Below are 16,627 nucleotides of genomic sequence, written 5' to 3' on the forward strand. Positions count from 1 at the left end.
GGGGTTTTCTTTTCAAATTCCAACAATAGAACAGCTTGACAACATTTTAAAACTAATTTCTCATTGTTCTACAATTCTATTATTCCATCCGTATGATTAGAAATCTATTCTTGGAAGTAGCCAGGGATGACTGAATGGAGTGCTTTAACATTAGGAAGACTCTCGCTCGGGTAAAAGATGTTTCCACTTGTGCGGACATCAAAAGCTGAGATTATGGGTCCGATTTTACCATTGCGTTGTGTCCATTTTTGGGTGCGAAAACGTGGTATAGTCAGGTGTGAGGCGAGTAGCGTGATCTGCACCCACCTCCGCGCCGGTTCCTCCTTTTCCAAGGCCCGAAAATGATCGCGATCGGGAACGTGCCCGAAACGGGCGCGATGGCCATTTAAATGCATTTGCCTGCATTTAAATTCACTTAATGGGCTGCATGCCCAACTTTACCGGCACTTCCCCCTTTACCACCGCATTCGCCCATCCAGAATCGGCGCGCAATAGACATACCCCATATAAATCCGATTCAGGCGCTCTAGTTAGTGAGGAGGTAAGCGCCGAGTGTCCGACAGCTCTCTGCTTGAGATCAGTGGAAGGGGGAAGGTGGGTCCGAAGGCTCTCTGCTTGAGATCGATGGGGAGGGGGGTCCACTGCTACTCTGCTTGAGATCAGTGGGGGGGGCGAAGGGGTGTCTGCTGCCACTCTGCTTGAGGTCAATGGGGGAGAAGAGGGGTCCGCTGCCACTCTGCCTGAGGTCAGTGGTGGGGAAAGAGGGGTCTGCTGCCACTCTGCCTGAGATCAGTGGGAGGAAAGGGGAGTCCGCTGCCACTCTGCCTGAGATTGTGAGGGGAAGGGGGAGGATCACTTTGCCTGAGATCGGTGGGGGGGAACAGGGGAGGGGCCCATAATCAGTCTGGATGTCAGGGGGGTGGGGGGGTTAAAGGGGTCAGTAATGTTGTGGAGTTGGGGCAATGTCTGTGGAGGCCACGGGGAGGCATTATCCGGCCTGGGAGGGATGTGACAGGGGAGCAGCATTCTGTCATTTTTTTTTCTGCGCATGTGCAGTTGGAAGTGTCGATCAGAGCTGCAGGGTTTCAGGCATTTTAAGCCCTGCCCACAGGCTTCTGCAGCATGATTCTGAATCAAAATCAGTAAAATAGGGCCCTATGATTGCCAAACAGAAACCAGCTTGTGATAAGAAACATTTATTAACACACACTGTAAGAGCAGACTCAGGTGAGTTAATCTGGGAGACAAAGAAAACCACAGAGGTAAGAGAACCTGCCCAGACAGGGAAAATCCCCCATTGTATCCAAACCATATTGTCACTGCAGGGGCTTGGCTACAACTTCAACTGGAACAAAGTAGAAACCTCCTGTTACAAGGAGTAGCATTATGATCCCAAAGTAATGTTAGTACTGGGTGTAAGACCCAGAGCAGAACCCTGCCTCTCGTGTCCATAACTTTTATTTTTTGTTTAGAAATGGGGATGATCAAAGTTGCAGGACTGCTGATTACATTTTAACAAAATAATAAAATACTTATTAAACAAGAAAAGATCAACCATTATTCACTACTACTATGCTCCCACAGATTTGTACAGATATATACAAATTTATAAGGACTACACAAGTTACAAAAGTTATATTATACTCTAATGTTCTCATTAAGTACACAGTCCATCTAAGCCAATAGGTGAAATGTGGTTAAACACACCACACTCTGAAACCAAGTGACTGTCCCCAAAACAACTTCTATGAATCTCTCAGGTCTCCCAGGTGATTGTCACCCTGTGAGCCAACTGGTCTCACTGGAATTCTGGCTGCCACACAAAGGTTTCTACTCCACTCTTGAAGGATACACATTGAAATCTTCTCCAACACAACACTTTCTGTCAGATACGTTCTTTAAGGATCCACATCCAGGATTTCAACCTCTCCTGTCAGTATTCATCTGCCTTGGATTGCCATGTGCATGCAATCTTCCATACAATCTCTCAAGAACCTCTCAGGGAAATGTACTTTCTGCAGTTCCCTTACTTTTGTTCAGCATTTTTCATTCCAGCTTACAATTAACTCAAAAGTCCTAGATATTCCACAGTAAGCCTCTAGTTACTGAGGGACAGCTTAGATTTTTTTTAAAGCCCATAGTTGATTTACATCATAAAACCTTAATTACAATGCTGGCTCAGTTTACAGTGAAACATCAGGCACCTTTGTTTAACATAACGTTAGCTAAAGCTTTCACCCTTTCTCAGCAAATACAGAAACACAAATTAAGCTTCAACTTAAACTGTCACCTTATTTCTAATACTTCCAAATACAAATATAAACTACTTAAACCAGCTCTACTTTCTAACAGTAACTATTGTAAATTCATTGCCAGAACTTTCCAACCTCCATTTTCTTCATTGAACCAGAAGTAAATCGTTTGGCTGCAATATTTACAGTTTCCATCTTGAAAGAAAAGTAATACTGATTTATTTTGGACACTTTGCAAACCTAAGTAAATGCTACCTATTTGGAATTATCTTTCCATGTGTGTGTGTCTTGTATGTGTGTGTGATTTGAAACTGTTGTGATTACATTTGAGTGTTGAAACAGTGAACCTTTGTTCTGTATTGAAAAACACTTACCAGAAAATCTGTCATGTGTCTGTTCCTGAGAGTCAAAGCACTCCAGTGGAAATAAGTCTTCTTCAAAACATATCTTTTTGAGGGTAGTCAAGAGGTGGAAAAAGTGGGGAAACCATCTTACCATTTCTCCTCTGTCAGCAACAAACCCCACATAATTGTATTCTGCACCAAATTCTTTTGTAATAGTTCCTGTCCACCTGATAAACCCTCTTAGACCAGGAATCACAATGAGATTTGGAGACTTTCTGTAACATGGAATTAATCATGTCCTCACTTTATATTTTGATCTTTTTTATAGTGCTGATGCACATTCAGATAACTCTACTAATAGATACACAATGTATACTGTTTCTCTATTCTTTCACAGGACATGAGTATGGCTGGCGAGGCCAGCAGTTTTATTGTCCATCACTAATTGCCCTTGAGAAAGTGATGTTGCGCTGCCTTTGCAGTCCATATGGTGCCGGTACACCCACAGTGTTGTTGAGGAGAAAACAGGAATTGTTCTGTTTTTATCTAAAAGAGAGTGCCATGACAACAATATGATCAGCTGAATATAAAACAATGATTGTAAATCAATCAACAATATTAGTAATTATCAACACTGGATTAACTACTGCGATTTGACATTATTCTTTTCTCTAACAGGAAACCCAAACCATATTTATTTTTTGGATAAGGGAGATGATATTTCATTAAAAGGACCAGACAGTCCTGGAGATGGTCCTGTTGTCTGGGAATGGAAACCACACTCCGGACAAGAAATCCATCCACTTGTTACTTTTTGGAAACAAAATTGGGAATGGAAGGCAGAATGGAACAAAGGCTCAAGAAACAGCAACCTGAATAACATACAAGAGGTTTATAATACCATCAATCTAAAAATCAAAAATCCCATATTTAAACTAGCAGGATTATTCACCTTGATGCAAACCCAGCAGAATAATAGAATCCTGAAATGGTACAATGTATTTGGGATCAAAGGTAAGTTAAAACAAAATCTAGCAATAAAAAGACTTGCTGTAACTAATTTCATATGTAATCATAAGATTCCGAGTATCAAATGAGGCTTATATCTCCCAGTGTCGAATATATCTTGTAGAAGAAGGATAGAAATATGGAAACATAGAAACTAGAAGCAGGAGTAGGCCATTCGGCCCTTCGAGCCTGCTCCATCATTCATCTTGATCAAAGCTGATCATCAAATTCAATATCCAGATCCCCCTTTCTCACATAACCCGTGATCCCTTTAGCCCCAAGAGCTATATCTAATTTGTTCTGAAGATCAGACATTGTTTTGGCCTCAACTACATTCTGTGGTAGTGAATTCCACATATTCACCACTCGCTGGGTGAAGAAATTTCTTCTCACCTCAGTTCTAAAAGGTTTACCCCTTATCCTCAAACTATGACCCCTAGTTCTGGACTCCCCCACCATTGGGAACATTCTTTCCAAATCTATCCTGTCTAACTCTGTTGGAATTCATAAGTTTCAGTGAGACCCGCTCTCACTCTTCTAAACTCCAATGAATATAATCCTAACCAACTTAGTCTCTCCTCATATGACCGACCTGCCATCCCAGGGATCAGCCTGGTAAACCTTCGCTGTCCTCTCTCTATAGCAAGGACATCCTTCCTCAGATAAGGACACAAGAACTGCACAGGTGTGGCCTCACCAATGCCCTATACAATTGCAGCAAAACATCCCTATCCCTATCCTCAAATCCTCTCACTGTGAAGACCAACATACCATTTGCCTTCTTTACTACCTGCTGTACCTGCATGCTTACTTTCAGTGAATGATGCACGAGGACTCCAAGGTTTTGTTGTGTATCCACCTCTCTCAATTTACACCCATTCATGTAATAATCTGTCTTCCTATTATTGCTACCAAAGTGGATAACCTCACATTTATCTATATAATATTGCATTTGCCATGCACATGCCCATACATTCAGCCTGTGCAAATGACGCTAAGCACCTCTGCATCCTCCTCAAACCTCACCCTCCCACCAAACTTTGTATCATCTGCAAATTTGCAGATATTACATTCAGTTCCCTCTTCCAAATCATTAATTTATATTGTGAACATTTGGAGTCCTAGAGGAACCCCACTAGTCACTGACTGCCAATCAGCAAAAGACCCATTTATGCCAACTCTTTGCTTCCTATCTGCTAACTAGCTTTCTATCCATCGCAAAAGATTTTCTGCAATCCCATGTGCTTTAACTTTGCATAGTAGTCTGTTATGTGAGACCTTTCTGTCGAAAGCCTTCTGAAAGTCTAAATAAACCACATCCACTGTTTCTCCTTGGTCAATTCTACTAGGGACATCCTCAAAAAATTCCAATAGATTCGTCAAGCATGATTTCCCTTTTGTAAATCCATGCTGACTTTGTTTGATTATATCACTGCCTTCCAAATGTCAAGTTATTGAAATTCTTGATAATAGACTCCAGCAACTTCCCCAGTACCGACGTTGGGCTCACTGGCCTATAGTCCCCTGTTTTCTCCCTACCTCCCTTTTTGAATAGCGGGCTTACATTAGCTACCCTCCAATCTGTAGAAACTATTCTAAAGTCCAAAGAATTTTGGAAAATAAATCAACAATATTAATATCATCTTTGGATCTGTCACCAAAAGGGTTAACATGAGACTGAGTACAATATCACGAACATAAGTGATGTAAGAAAACACATGACCCAGAGCCCGGGCCAGTCTAGAGATAAGCAGCAATGTCTAAGCGTGTGGTATGGAGCCCTCTCCATAACTACTGCAAATATGTATGAGTATTGTGAAATAAAAAGACTTTCTTGTAACTTATACAAGACTGTTTCCTGATGTCCAAGCAGTATCCTCAACAGAACTTAAAATGACATCCATCATGATGATAGCATGGTATAAAAAATATCCACATCATCATTTAAATGCTGAAAAACTAAAGAAAAGGACACCTTCAATACTTTCTGCACTGAAACATCCTCACCACAGAAGATAAGATGCTGAAAAAACACACCAGAGAAGCTCCAGAGCCACATTAGACTGGAAGTTTGAAAAAACACAGAAGATTAAACTCAGCCTGAAGACTCTGTGAATCCAATGTGGTGCCAGGTCCTTCTACTACGCCTCCCCTGAAGTATGTGAACTTCACCCTCATGCCCCCAGCTCTCAAGGCCTGCCAATTAAATTAACCTTCCAATTTGAACAGCCAGCCATCCAGACATTAATCCCTGACAGCCTGGCCTCCATAATCTGTGGGCATGAACTTCCAGATATCTCTTGCCCTCTGGCTTCAAAGTGCTGCGTGTGTTTGGAGGTTAATTCTCACTGCAGTCGTCCTCCTCCCTGTGTGAGTATCTTCAGGACTCATGAGGCTGGGAACCACCCCTTGTCAGAGTTGCCCACTCTGTCCATGCAGCCTGTCATCTCATGGGACATCCAGGGACAGTTGCCTCCTGAGCTGATCATATGGATTTACCTGCTCCCTCCCGCTCTCCAACTGCCGCTGTAATCCCTCAGCGGTAATATCACCACAAGCCCATCAAGGAGGACATGGGAAGCACTGCTTGCATACCAGTCACCTGACTCACGTTTAACCTACAGGCTTTCATCCATGAAGAGCGACTAAAGCCTGTGACAGATTCCACCCCCCCCCCCCCCCCCCCACCCCTCATCTGCGTAGCTGATAATGAACTGACCCCCCAACTCCCGGCTCCGTTCTGCAATTATATGAGTCCCCATTGTCTTTTCCAGTGCCCCCTCTGCAATTGGCACCCTGGAGAGTGATGGTAATCTGAGCAGTCACCGCTGATATCCACTTTGGATGTTATGCAGCTGCTGTAAATCGTGCTGGTGCCCGGTGCGTATTCAGTAAAGGGGAGGAAGTCCCAGCAGAAGGGCTCACTCACAATATTACAATGTATTTAAATTAGGTTTCTGGCCTCGTATAGCAGGAATCTCAGTATGCCACCAGCGACAGGCCTGGAAGATTGGAAAATGCAATTGCTCCAGTGAGAATGAGGCCGCATTTTCCGCCTGCGCACCATTTTTGTTGCTGGCTAGTGTAACTCAAAATTCCGCCCAAGGAGATGGCTCTGTACGGGCTTGTGTTGAGCCTCTTGTGTCTTCTGGGAGCTATATCATCCAGGTAAGTGAAGAGTGTTCCATCTTGCTCCTCAATTCTGCCTTGTAAGTGAAACACAAACTTTGGAGCATCAGGAGATAAATTGCTCATTGCAGAATTCTCAATCCCTGGCTTGTTCTTATAGTCAGGATATTTTCTCATATGCAGTTAAGTTCTGGTCAATGGTAACTCCCAGGATGTTGAAAGTGGGTGATTTAATGAAAGTAATACCATTGAATGTCAAGGAGAGATGGTGTGATTCTCTCCTGTTGTAGATTGTCATTGCTTGGTGGGGAGAATGTTACTTGCTAATGATCAACACAAACCTGAATGTTATCCAGGTTCTGCTGCATGCAGATAGAGACTGCTTAACTATCTGAAGAATTGTGAATGGAGCTGAACATTGCGCAATTATCAGTGAAGATTCCCACTTCTGTCTTTTTGATGGTGGGAAGTTCATTAATGAAGCAGCTGAATATAGTTGGGACAAGGCATTTCCTTGAGAAACATCTGCAGCAATATCCTAGGACTGCCAGAAGTCGGATGGTAGCACAGTAGTTATGTTACCAGTTTAGTAATCCAGTGTTCCAGACGAATAGAACATAGAAACAATATAGCACAAACAGGCCCTTCGGCCCACAAGTTGCGTCGGTCATGTCCCTACGTACCTAGGCTTATATATAGGCTTACCTATAACCCTCAATCCTATTAAGTTCCATGTACGCATCCAGAAGTCTCTTAAAAGACCCTATCGAGTTTGCCTCCACCACCACTGACGGCAGCCGATTCCACTCACCCATCTCCCCCTGAGTGAAAAACTTACCCCTGACATCTCCTCTGTACCTACTCCCCAGCACCTTAAACCTGTGTCCTCTTGTAGCAGCCATTTCAGCCCTGGGAAAAAGCCTCCGAGAATCCACCCGATCTATACCTCTCAACATCTTGTACACCTCTATCAGGTCACCTCTCATCCTTCGTCTCTCCAAGGAGAAAAGACCGAGCTCCCTCAACCTATCCTCATAAGGCATGCCAACCAATCTAGGCAACATCCTTGTAAATCTTCTCTGCACCCTTTCAATCATTTCCACATCCCTCCTGTAATGAGGCAACCAGAACCGAGCACAGTACTCCAAGTGGGATCTGACGAGGGTCTTATAAAGCTGCATCATTATCTCCCGACTCCTAAACACAATCCCTCGATTGATGAAGGCCAGCACACCATACGCCTTCTTAACCACCTCCTCTACCTGCGAGGCCGATTTAAGAGTCCTATGGACCCGGACCCCAAGATCCTTCTGATCCTCTACACTGCTAAGAGTCTTACCCTTAATATTATACTCCTTCATCCCATTTAACCTGCCAAAATGGACCACTACACATTTATCCAGGTTGAAGTTCATCTGCCACTTCTCCGCCCAGTCTTGCATTCTATCTATGTCACGCTGCAGCTTCTGACATCCCTCCAAACTATCCACAACACCACCAACCTTCATGTCGTCGGCAAACTTACCAACCCATCCCTCCACTTCCTCATCCAGGTCATTTTTGAAAATGACAAACAGCAAGGGTCCCAGAACAGATCCCTGGGGCACTCCACTGGTGACCGACCTCCATTCAGAAAAAGACCCATCTACAACCACTCTCTGCCTTCTGCAGGCAAACCAGTTCTGGATCCACAAGGCAACAGCCCCTTGGATCCCATGCCCTCTCACTTTCTCGAGAAGCCTTGCATGGGGGACCTTATCGAACGCCTTGCTGAAGTCCATGTAAACCACATCTACCGCTTTTCCTTCGTCAATGTGTTTAGTCACATTTTCAAAGAACTCCACCAGGCTCGTAAGGCACAATTTGCCTTTGACAAAGCCGTGCTGACTACTTTTGAGCATACTAAACTTCTCTAAATGTTCATAAATCCTGTCCCTCAGGATCTTCTCCATCAACTTACCAACCACTGAGGTTAGACTCACCGGTCGGTAATTTCCTGGGCTATCCCTATTCCCTTTCTTGAATATAGGAACCACATCCGCAATCCTCTAATCCTCCAGAACCTCTCCCGTCTCCATCGACGACGCAAAGATCATCGCCAGAGGCTCTGAAATCTCTTCCCTCGCCTCCCACAGTAACCTGGGTTACATCCCATCCGGTCCTGGCGACTTATCTATCTTGATGCTATTCAAAATTTCCAACACATCCTCTTTCTTGATGTCCACATACTCAATCTTTTCAGTCCACCTCAATCCTGTAGTACAACCACCCAGGTCTTTTTCCACCGTGAATACCGAGGTAAAATATTCATTAAGCACCCCTGCTATTTCTTCCGGTTCTGTACAGACTTTCTCACCTTCACATTTTATAGGTCCTATTCCTTCACATCTCATCCTTTTACTCTTCACATATTTATAGAATGCCTTAGGGTTCTCCTTAATCTTACCTGCCAAGGCCTTCTCGTGACCCCTTCTGGCTCTTCTAATTTCTTTCTTAAGTCCATTCCTACAAGCCGTATACTCATTTGGATTCCTATCATCGCCTAGCTCTCTGAACCTTTTGTACGCTTTCCTTTTCTTTTTGACTGTGGATTCCTGAGTTCAGATCCCACCACAGCAGCTGGGGAATTGAAATTCATAAGAACATAAGAAATAGGAGTAGGCCATTTAGCCCCTCGAGCCTGCCCCGCCATTCAATAAGGTCATGGCTGATCTGATAGTGGTTTAGTTCCACTTACCCGCCCGCTCCCCATAACACTTAATTCCCTTATTGATCAGAAATCTATCTACCTGTGATTTAAACATATTTAACGAGGTAGCCTCCAATGCTTCAATGGGCAGAGAATTCCAGAGATTCACTATCCTCTGAGAGAAGAAGTTCCTCCTCAAGTCTGTTCTAAACTGACTTCCCCTTATTTTGAGGCTGTATCCTCTAGTTCTTGTTTCCTTTCTGAGTGGAAAGAATCTCTCCACCTCTACCCTAACCAGCCCCTTCATTATCTTATATGTCTCTATAAGATCTCCCCTCAGCCTTCTAAACTCCAACGAGTACAGGCCCAATCTACTCAATCTCTCCTCATAAGCTAACCCCCTCATCTCCAGTATCAACCTGGTGAACCTTTCTGTACTCCCTCCAAGGCCAATATATCCTTCCGCAAATAAGGGGACCAAAATTGCACACAGTACTCTAGTTGTGGCCTCACCAGTACCTTGTACAATTGCAGCAAGACCTCCCTGCTTTTATACTCCATCCCCTTCACGATAAAGGCCAACATTCCATTTGCCTTCTTGATCACCTGCTGCACCTGCAAACTGAGTTTTTGCGATTCATGCACAAGGACCCCCAGGTTCCTCTGCACAATAGCATGTTGTAATTTTTCACCTTTTAAATAATAGCCCATTTTACTATTATTCAATGGGTTCCTTCTGTAGCCTAGTGGTCTAGGTCACTGAACTAGTAAACCGCAAACCTAGAGCAATGCTCTGGGGTCCCTCACTTGAATCCTGTCATGGTAGATGGTTTTGTTGTTCTGTGGCAGGCATGGGTGAGCTGAAAAATATCCCAGGAGTGAGATGATCATCTGCCCACAACAATGACAACCTTCCTTTGTGTTGGTTAGGACTCCAGCCAATGGCGTTTCCCTCTTCATTCTCATTCAGTTCAATTTCATCAGGGCTTCTTGATGCCACAATTGGTCAAATGCTCCGTTAATGACAAGGGCAAGCACTCTCACTGCAGCTCTGGAGTTCAGCTACTTTTCTGGATCGAGGTTGTAATGAAATCTGGAGTTTTGTGGTCCAGGTGGAAACCACATCGAGCAACAATTAGCGAATCAGAATGTGTACACTTAACAGTACTATCAACAACACACTTCATCATTTTGCTATTGTTTTAATTTATTTATAGAAACATAGAAGCACAAAAAATAGAAGCAGCAGTAGACCATTCAGCACTTTGAGCCTGCTGCGTCATTCATTTTGATCACGGCTGATACAACTTAATCACCGATTCCCATTTTCCCCCCATATCTTTTGATCCAATTAGCCACAAGAGCTATATCTAAGTCCTCCTTGAAAATGTACAATGTTTTGACTTCAACTGCATTCTGTGGTAGCGAATTCCACAGGTTTACCATTCTTTGGGTGAAAACATTTCTCCTCATCTCAGTCCTAAATGGTCTAGCCCATATCCTTAAGACTGTGACTCCTATTTCTGATTTCCCCCACCTTAGGGAACATCCTTCCTGCACCTAAGGGTTATGGGGATCAGGCGGGTAAGTGGTACTGATCCACGTCAGATCAGCCATGATCTTATTGAATGGCGGGGCAGGCTCGAGGGGCTAGATGGCCTACTCCTGCTCCTATTTCTTATGTTCTTATGTTCTTATGTACCCTACCTAGTCCTGTTAGAAATTTATAGGTTTCTATGAGATCCCCCGCTCATTCTTTTAAACTCCAGTGAATATAATCCTAACCAACTGGCAGATGGAATGTAAGTTAGATAAATACGAGGTGGTGTGTTTTTGTAGATCGAGCCTAGACAGGACTTATTCCGTTAATGGTAGGGTGTTGGGGAGAGTTATAGAACAAAGAGATTGAGGGATACAGGTTCATAGCTCCTTGAAAGTGGAGTTACAGGTGGACAGAGTGGGGAAGAAGGCAATCGGCATGCTTGGTTTCATTGGTCAGAATATTGAAGGAGTTGGGACGTCTTGTTGAAATTGTACACGACATTGTAAGGCCACACTTGGAATACTGTGTACAGTTCTGGTCATCCTATTATAGAAAGGATATTATTAAACTAGAAAGAGTGCAGAAAATATTTACTAGATGCTACCGGAACTTGATGGTTTGAGATACAAGAAGAGGGTGGATAGATTGTGACTTTTTTCCCTGGAATGTAGGTGGCTTAGGGGTAATCTTATAGAGATCTACAAAATAATGAGGGTTATAGATCAGCTAGATGGTCAATATCTTTTCCCAAAAGTAGAGGAGTCTAAAACTAGAGGGCACAGGTTTAAGGTGAGAGGAGAGGGCTACAAAAGAGTCCAGAGAGGCAATTGTTTCACACAGAGTGTGGTGAGTGTCTGGAACCAGCTGCCAGAGGCAATAGTAGAGGCAGGTACAATTTTGTCTCCCGAAATCGAGGATGATTTGTTTCCATTCTGGATTGATGTAGACTGAAATAGCTGATAATTCCAGTACCTGATCTGCAGATTCTATCACATGTGGGGTGCACAGTGGCACAGGAGTGGTTATCACTACTGCCTCACAGCGCCAGGGACCCGGGTTCAATCCCTGGCTTGGGTGACTGTCTTTGCGGAGTCTGCATGTTCTCCCCGTGTCTACGTGGGTTTCCTCCAGATGCTCTGGTTTCCTCTCACAGTCTGAAAGATGCACTGGTTAGGTGCATTGGCTGTGCTAAATTCTCCCTCAGTGTACCCGAATAGGCACCGGAGTGTCACTCAGAGCTCACTCTGTCCACCTGTGACTCCAATTTCAAGGAACTATGAACCTGTATCCCTCGATCTCTTTGTTCTATAACTCTCCCCAACGCCCTACCATTAACTGAGTAAGTCCTGCCCTGGTTCAATCAACAAAAATGCATCACCTCGCATTGATCTAAATTAAACTCCATCTGCCAGTTGGTTAGAATTATATTCACTGGAGTTGACCAGTGGAGTGGATTTTCACAGTAACTTCATTGCAGTGTTAATGTAAGCCTTACTTGTGACACTGATAAATAAACTTAAACATGTGGGGCTATGGTGCTTGGAAGATTGGGTAGAGGAGGTTTTTGGAAAATTGTGCTCTCTCTCCAACATCTCAAACTCACATCCGTGTTTTCCTGATGAGATTTCTAAATGTGTTCAGTCATTTCCCAAATCGACTTTCTTCATTTTGGTCGGCCACAAGTCAGGGACTCCAATGAGTCAGTGGAGTTGTTGTTCTCTTTAGGGATGCATTAAGGATTTCCCTAAAGAGTTTCTGCTAATTTGATTTGATTTGCAGGTGGAGCAATTGCTTTGGAAGGCTGGTCTCAGGCATACAATTGACGTGAGCTGTCCCAACGAACTGGTTTGAAGTGATTGGTGCCTTGATGCTGTTTATCTTGGCTTTGCAGTGGAAGCTGCTATTGGGCCATCTTTATTGCTACTAGATTTATAGGACCTTGCAAAAGCCTTGCTGCTGATGCTTCTCCAGTGTTTTGAGACTGTAAGAAGGAAATAATGAATATGGTTTATTATAAGAATTTATTAGGGAAGATGTAGAAGTGAATTGATAGGTTTAGTAAAAGGAGAAACAGATCTAACACCCCTGCATTAGAGTAAAACCACATGCTAGTCAAATGTTCTACCTCAAGGTCCTAATATCAGCAGAACTCACCAGCAACATTGTTTACTTTTTAGAAGAACAGACAGTTTGAAGTTACTGACAAACCTTTTGGGTAAAGGTTTCACAATAAACCTATATAGGCAAGATGGGAATTGTAAAACAATGTTCTGTGAATTGATTCTGTCCTTGGGTCTCCTGTGGTTAGTTGGAAGAAGTCCGTCACAATAACATCAAAGGGACTAGGGAATCTATGTAACTTACTGGGGGATCTTTTAGAGGGATTTGAAAGCATATAATTACATCAGGGAAGATTAAGAAAATTACGCACTCAGCGTAAAAGACACACAAGCATCACTAGTTGGATGTTTATATAGTTAAACAGCCAGCTAGTATCAGTAAACCTGAGACATATTCAAGCTCATATGAGTAGCTTGAATTTCTGATAACCTCCTTGTTATCTCAAAGACCTGACTTAGCTGACAAAGCTGGTAGTGTAAGACCAAGCATGGTAACGAGAGATTAGGAAGAGCCTCCTAGATATAGTGAAGATAAATAATTCTTGGGATACCAGACACCCAGCCTGGTGAAAATCCGCAAACAGAAATATTTGTTTAATCTAAATCTAAAACCGACAATGTTAGAATTTAAATAATGTACCGCCTACATGCTTTTCCATGTATAAATGTCTGATGATTTCTCAGTTGGGTAGAATCCAGCTTCAGAGATATTCTCTGAAGTGGTGCTCTCCCGAAGTATTGGCAAATAAAGGATCGTTCTCTACCTGAGGCTTCCTGAGATAATTTTGTATAATAATCTGCTCCACAAAGATCCACAGGATGTCTGAAGCTTATAGGGATTGGTGGTGGCATAGTGGTATTGTCACTGGACTCGTGATCCAGAGACACAGGGTAACATTCTGAGTCCTGGGTTTGAATCACACCATGGCAGATGATGTGAATTGAATTGAATTTGGAGCAGCATGGTGGCACAGTGGTTAGCACTGTTGCCTCACAGCGTCAGGGACCCGGATTCAATTCCGGCCTTGGGTGACTATCTGTGTGGAGTTTGCACATTCTCCCCATGTCTGCATGCGTTTCCTCCGGGTGCTCTGGTTTCCTCTCACAATCCATATATGTGCGGATTAGGTTGATTGGCCATGATAAATTGCCACTTAATGTCAAGGGGATTAAGAGGGTAAATATATGAGGGTTATGGGGATATATCAGGGGGATTGAGAGGGTAAATATATGAGGGTTATGGGGATAGGACAGAACCTGGGTGAGATTGTCATCAGTGCAGTCTCGATGGGCCAAATGGCCTCTTTCTGCACTATAGATTCAATGATTCTATGAATTCCAAAAAATCTGGAATTAAAAGCCTAAGGTTGACCATTGTTGATTGTGGTAAAAACCAATCTGCTTACTGGAGAGAAATCTGCCATCCTTATCTTGCCTAGCCTACATGTGACTCCAGATGCACAGGTTGACTCTTAAATGCCCTTGAAATCGTCAAGTAAGTCACTCAGTTGAGTGGCAATTAGGTATGACTACTCAGCCAGCGACACCCACATCCCTTGAGTGAATGTGGGTATCACTGCTGCCCTGCAAATCATGACCTTAGTATTGGGTTTGAGAAGCTGGCCCCCGAATAGTCTTTTCCTCAGTTGGTTTCCTGTGCATGTCTTGGGTAATCTAATTAAAATGTTCTACGTACATGGAGAACAGATTAGAACTGGTGCATATTTCATGACCGGTATCATTGCCAACACATTTCCATCACAGCCTCTTCTGTTGAGTGACAATTACATATCTCTTGTGTATGCTTCAACAAATATCATCCTGACTATCAGACTTTGATTTGAGTTCAGATTCTCCAGCAGGTTCAGAGGTAGAGGTCAGCAGTCTTGCTCTGGCTCACTTACACTGACGGGGCAGAACTCAGAATTTCAGGACCTTATACAATTCAAATGCATTTGTGTGCAATCTAACTCTTCAATGCAGCAAGGAACACATGCTGATAATGGGTAGAAGCTAATGATTGGATTGTACCTGCCACTGTTTACATTAAAACTTATTGATCTGTTTTTCACAGTTGAGTCAAGTTCACGGCGGCCTACGCTGGGCAGTGACGTTATTCTCAGCTGTACCATCTCCAGACTCTCAGATACCGTCAGTCTTCACTGGAAACAGAGAGACTCATCTCAGCTAAACAGGAGCAAAACTGATCAGATCCGACTCAGTAACACAGTCTATCTGATAGTCAAACATGTTGCAGTAGAGGATCAGGATTTGTATGAGTGTGAAGTGAAGGAAAGTGGATCTAATGTGCTCACAGTGAAAGCAAGTTTTTCTGTGGAACAAAGTAAGTGCACTTTCAATACCATGAATATTAAACAGTTATTAACATAAAACTGTTAGTTATAAAGTGGAATCGTACATGTTGATCAGTTTTTCATACATCCAGTCAATATGTGAAAGTTAGTGCACACATTACTTTCACATGGTCTTTGACTAGTCCCACTATTTGAAAGAAAGATTTTGACCAGAGCTTCAGGTGATGTTAGGCTCCTCACCAGGCGGTCAGTTTGTGGGCCACAGACTGAGTAGCCACCTTTTGTTTTTCCTCTGTAGCCTTGAAGAAATAACGCAACCTTTCGATATATTGCCCCCAGCTTTCAACTTCTGGATCAAATGACTTTATCTTCCCGATTAAAGGCACCTTAAGGGCATGTACCTTTTGCTTCTTGGCTTTGACAATCATTTGCCTCCCCCTCTAACGACACATTGTGATCTCTCGATAACTGACGTGGTTTCTCCTCATCACCAGTGTAATAACTGGAGGCGACGCGATGTGGCTCCAACAACAGAAGAGCTTATTTAACAATGATAACTATTTACACTTTAGGTTCTGACCAAAACATTGCACAGGTCTGCTCTCCCTGGCTCCAACTGAAATCCCCCCAGTCACCAGGACACATTCCTGATTGGCCTGGCTTCCCATGCTTCTCTTCCATACGGTCCAGCCCGATCACATGTCATTTAGGGACTAAAGAGGAGAAGGGGGAGGGATGTTATGCATTTAAAGTGATTGCATCTCTGCTGTTATAATGTCACGTGATCTATAGTGATGCAAGAAAAGAGATTCATGGGTTTTTAAGGGATCTTCAATCATGGTCCTGGAGCAAACAACATCTCCTTAATAAACTTGCATCGTGTTTAACTTCAACCTACAGGTGTGGCACCTCATTACTTTTCTCTTTGCTAATGATATTTGATTTGATTTATTATTGTCACATGTATTGGTATATCTACTAATTAGTCTACATCTGGTCATAGAATCACAGAATCCTACAGTTCAGAAGGAGGCCATTCGGCCTATCAAGTCTGCACTGACCACAATCCCACCCAGGCCCTATCCCCATAACCCCATGCATTTACCCTAGCTAGTCCCGCTGACACTGAGGGAGAAATTAGCATGGCCAATCCACCTAACCGGCACATCTTGGGAATGTGGGAGGAAACCAGAGCACCGGAGGAAACCCATGCAGACATAGGGAGAA

At 43.3% G+C, this 16,627-nt stretch overlaps 1 protein-coding gene across 1 annotated transcript in view; it reads left to right on the forward strand.

Annotated features, from left to right (window-relative positions):
* LOC144505023 (uncharacterized) overlaps window positions 1-16,627 on the forward strand; it is a 296,824-nt gene that overhangs the window by 244,809 nt on the left and 35,388 nt on the right. Inside the window, exon 12 of the mRNA XM_078230677.1 lies at window positions 15,160-15,429. Within this exon, the coding sequence (XP_078086803.1) occupies window positions 15,160-15,429 (270 nt within the window). The remainder of the gene's footprint in view (window positions 1-15,159; window positions 15,430-16,627) is intronic.

The sequence above is a fragment of the Mustelus asterias genome, chromosome 16 (assembly GCF_964213995.1).
Source record: "Mustelus asterias chromosome 16, sMusAst1.hap1.1, whole genome shotgun sequence".
Lineage (NCBI taxonomy): Eukaryota > Metazoa > Chordata > Chondrichthyes > Carcharhiniformes > Triakidae > Mustelus > Mustelus asterias.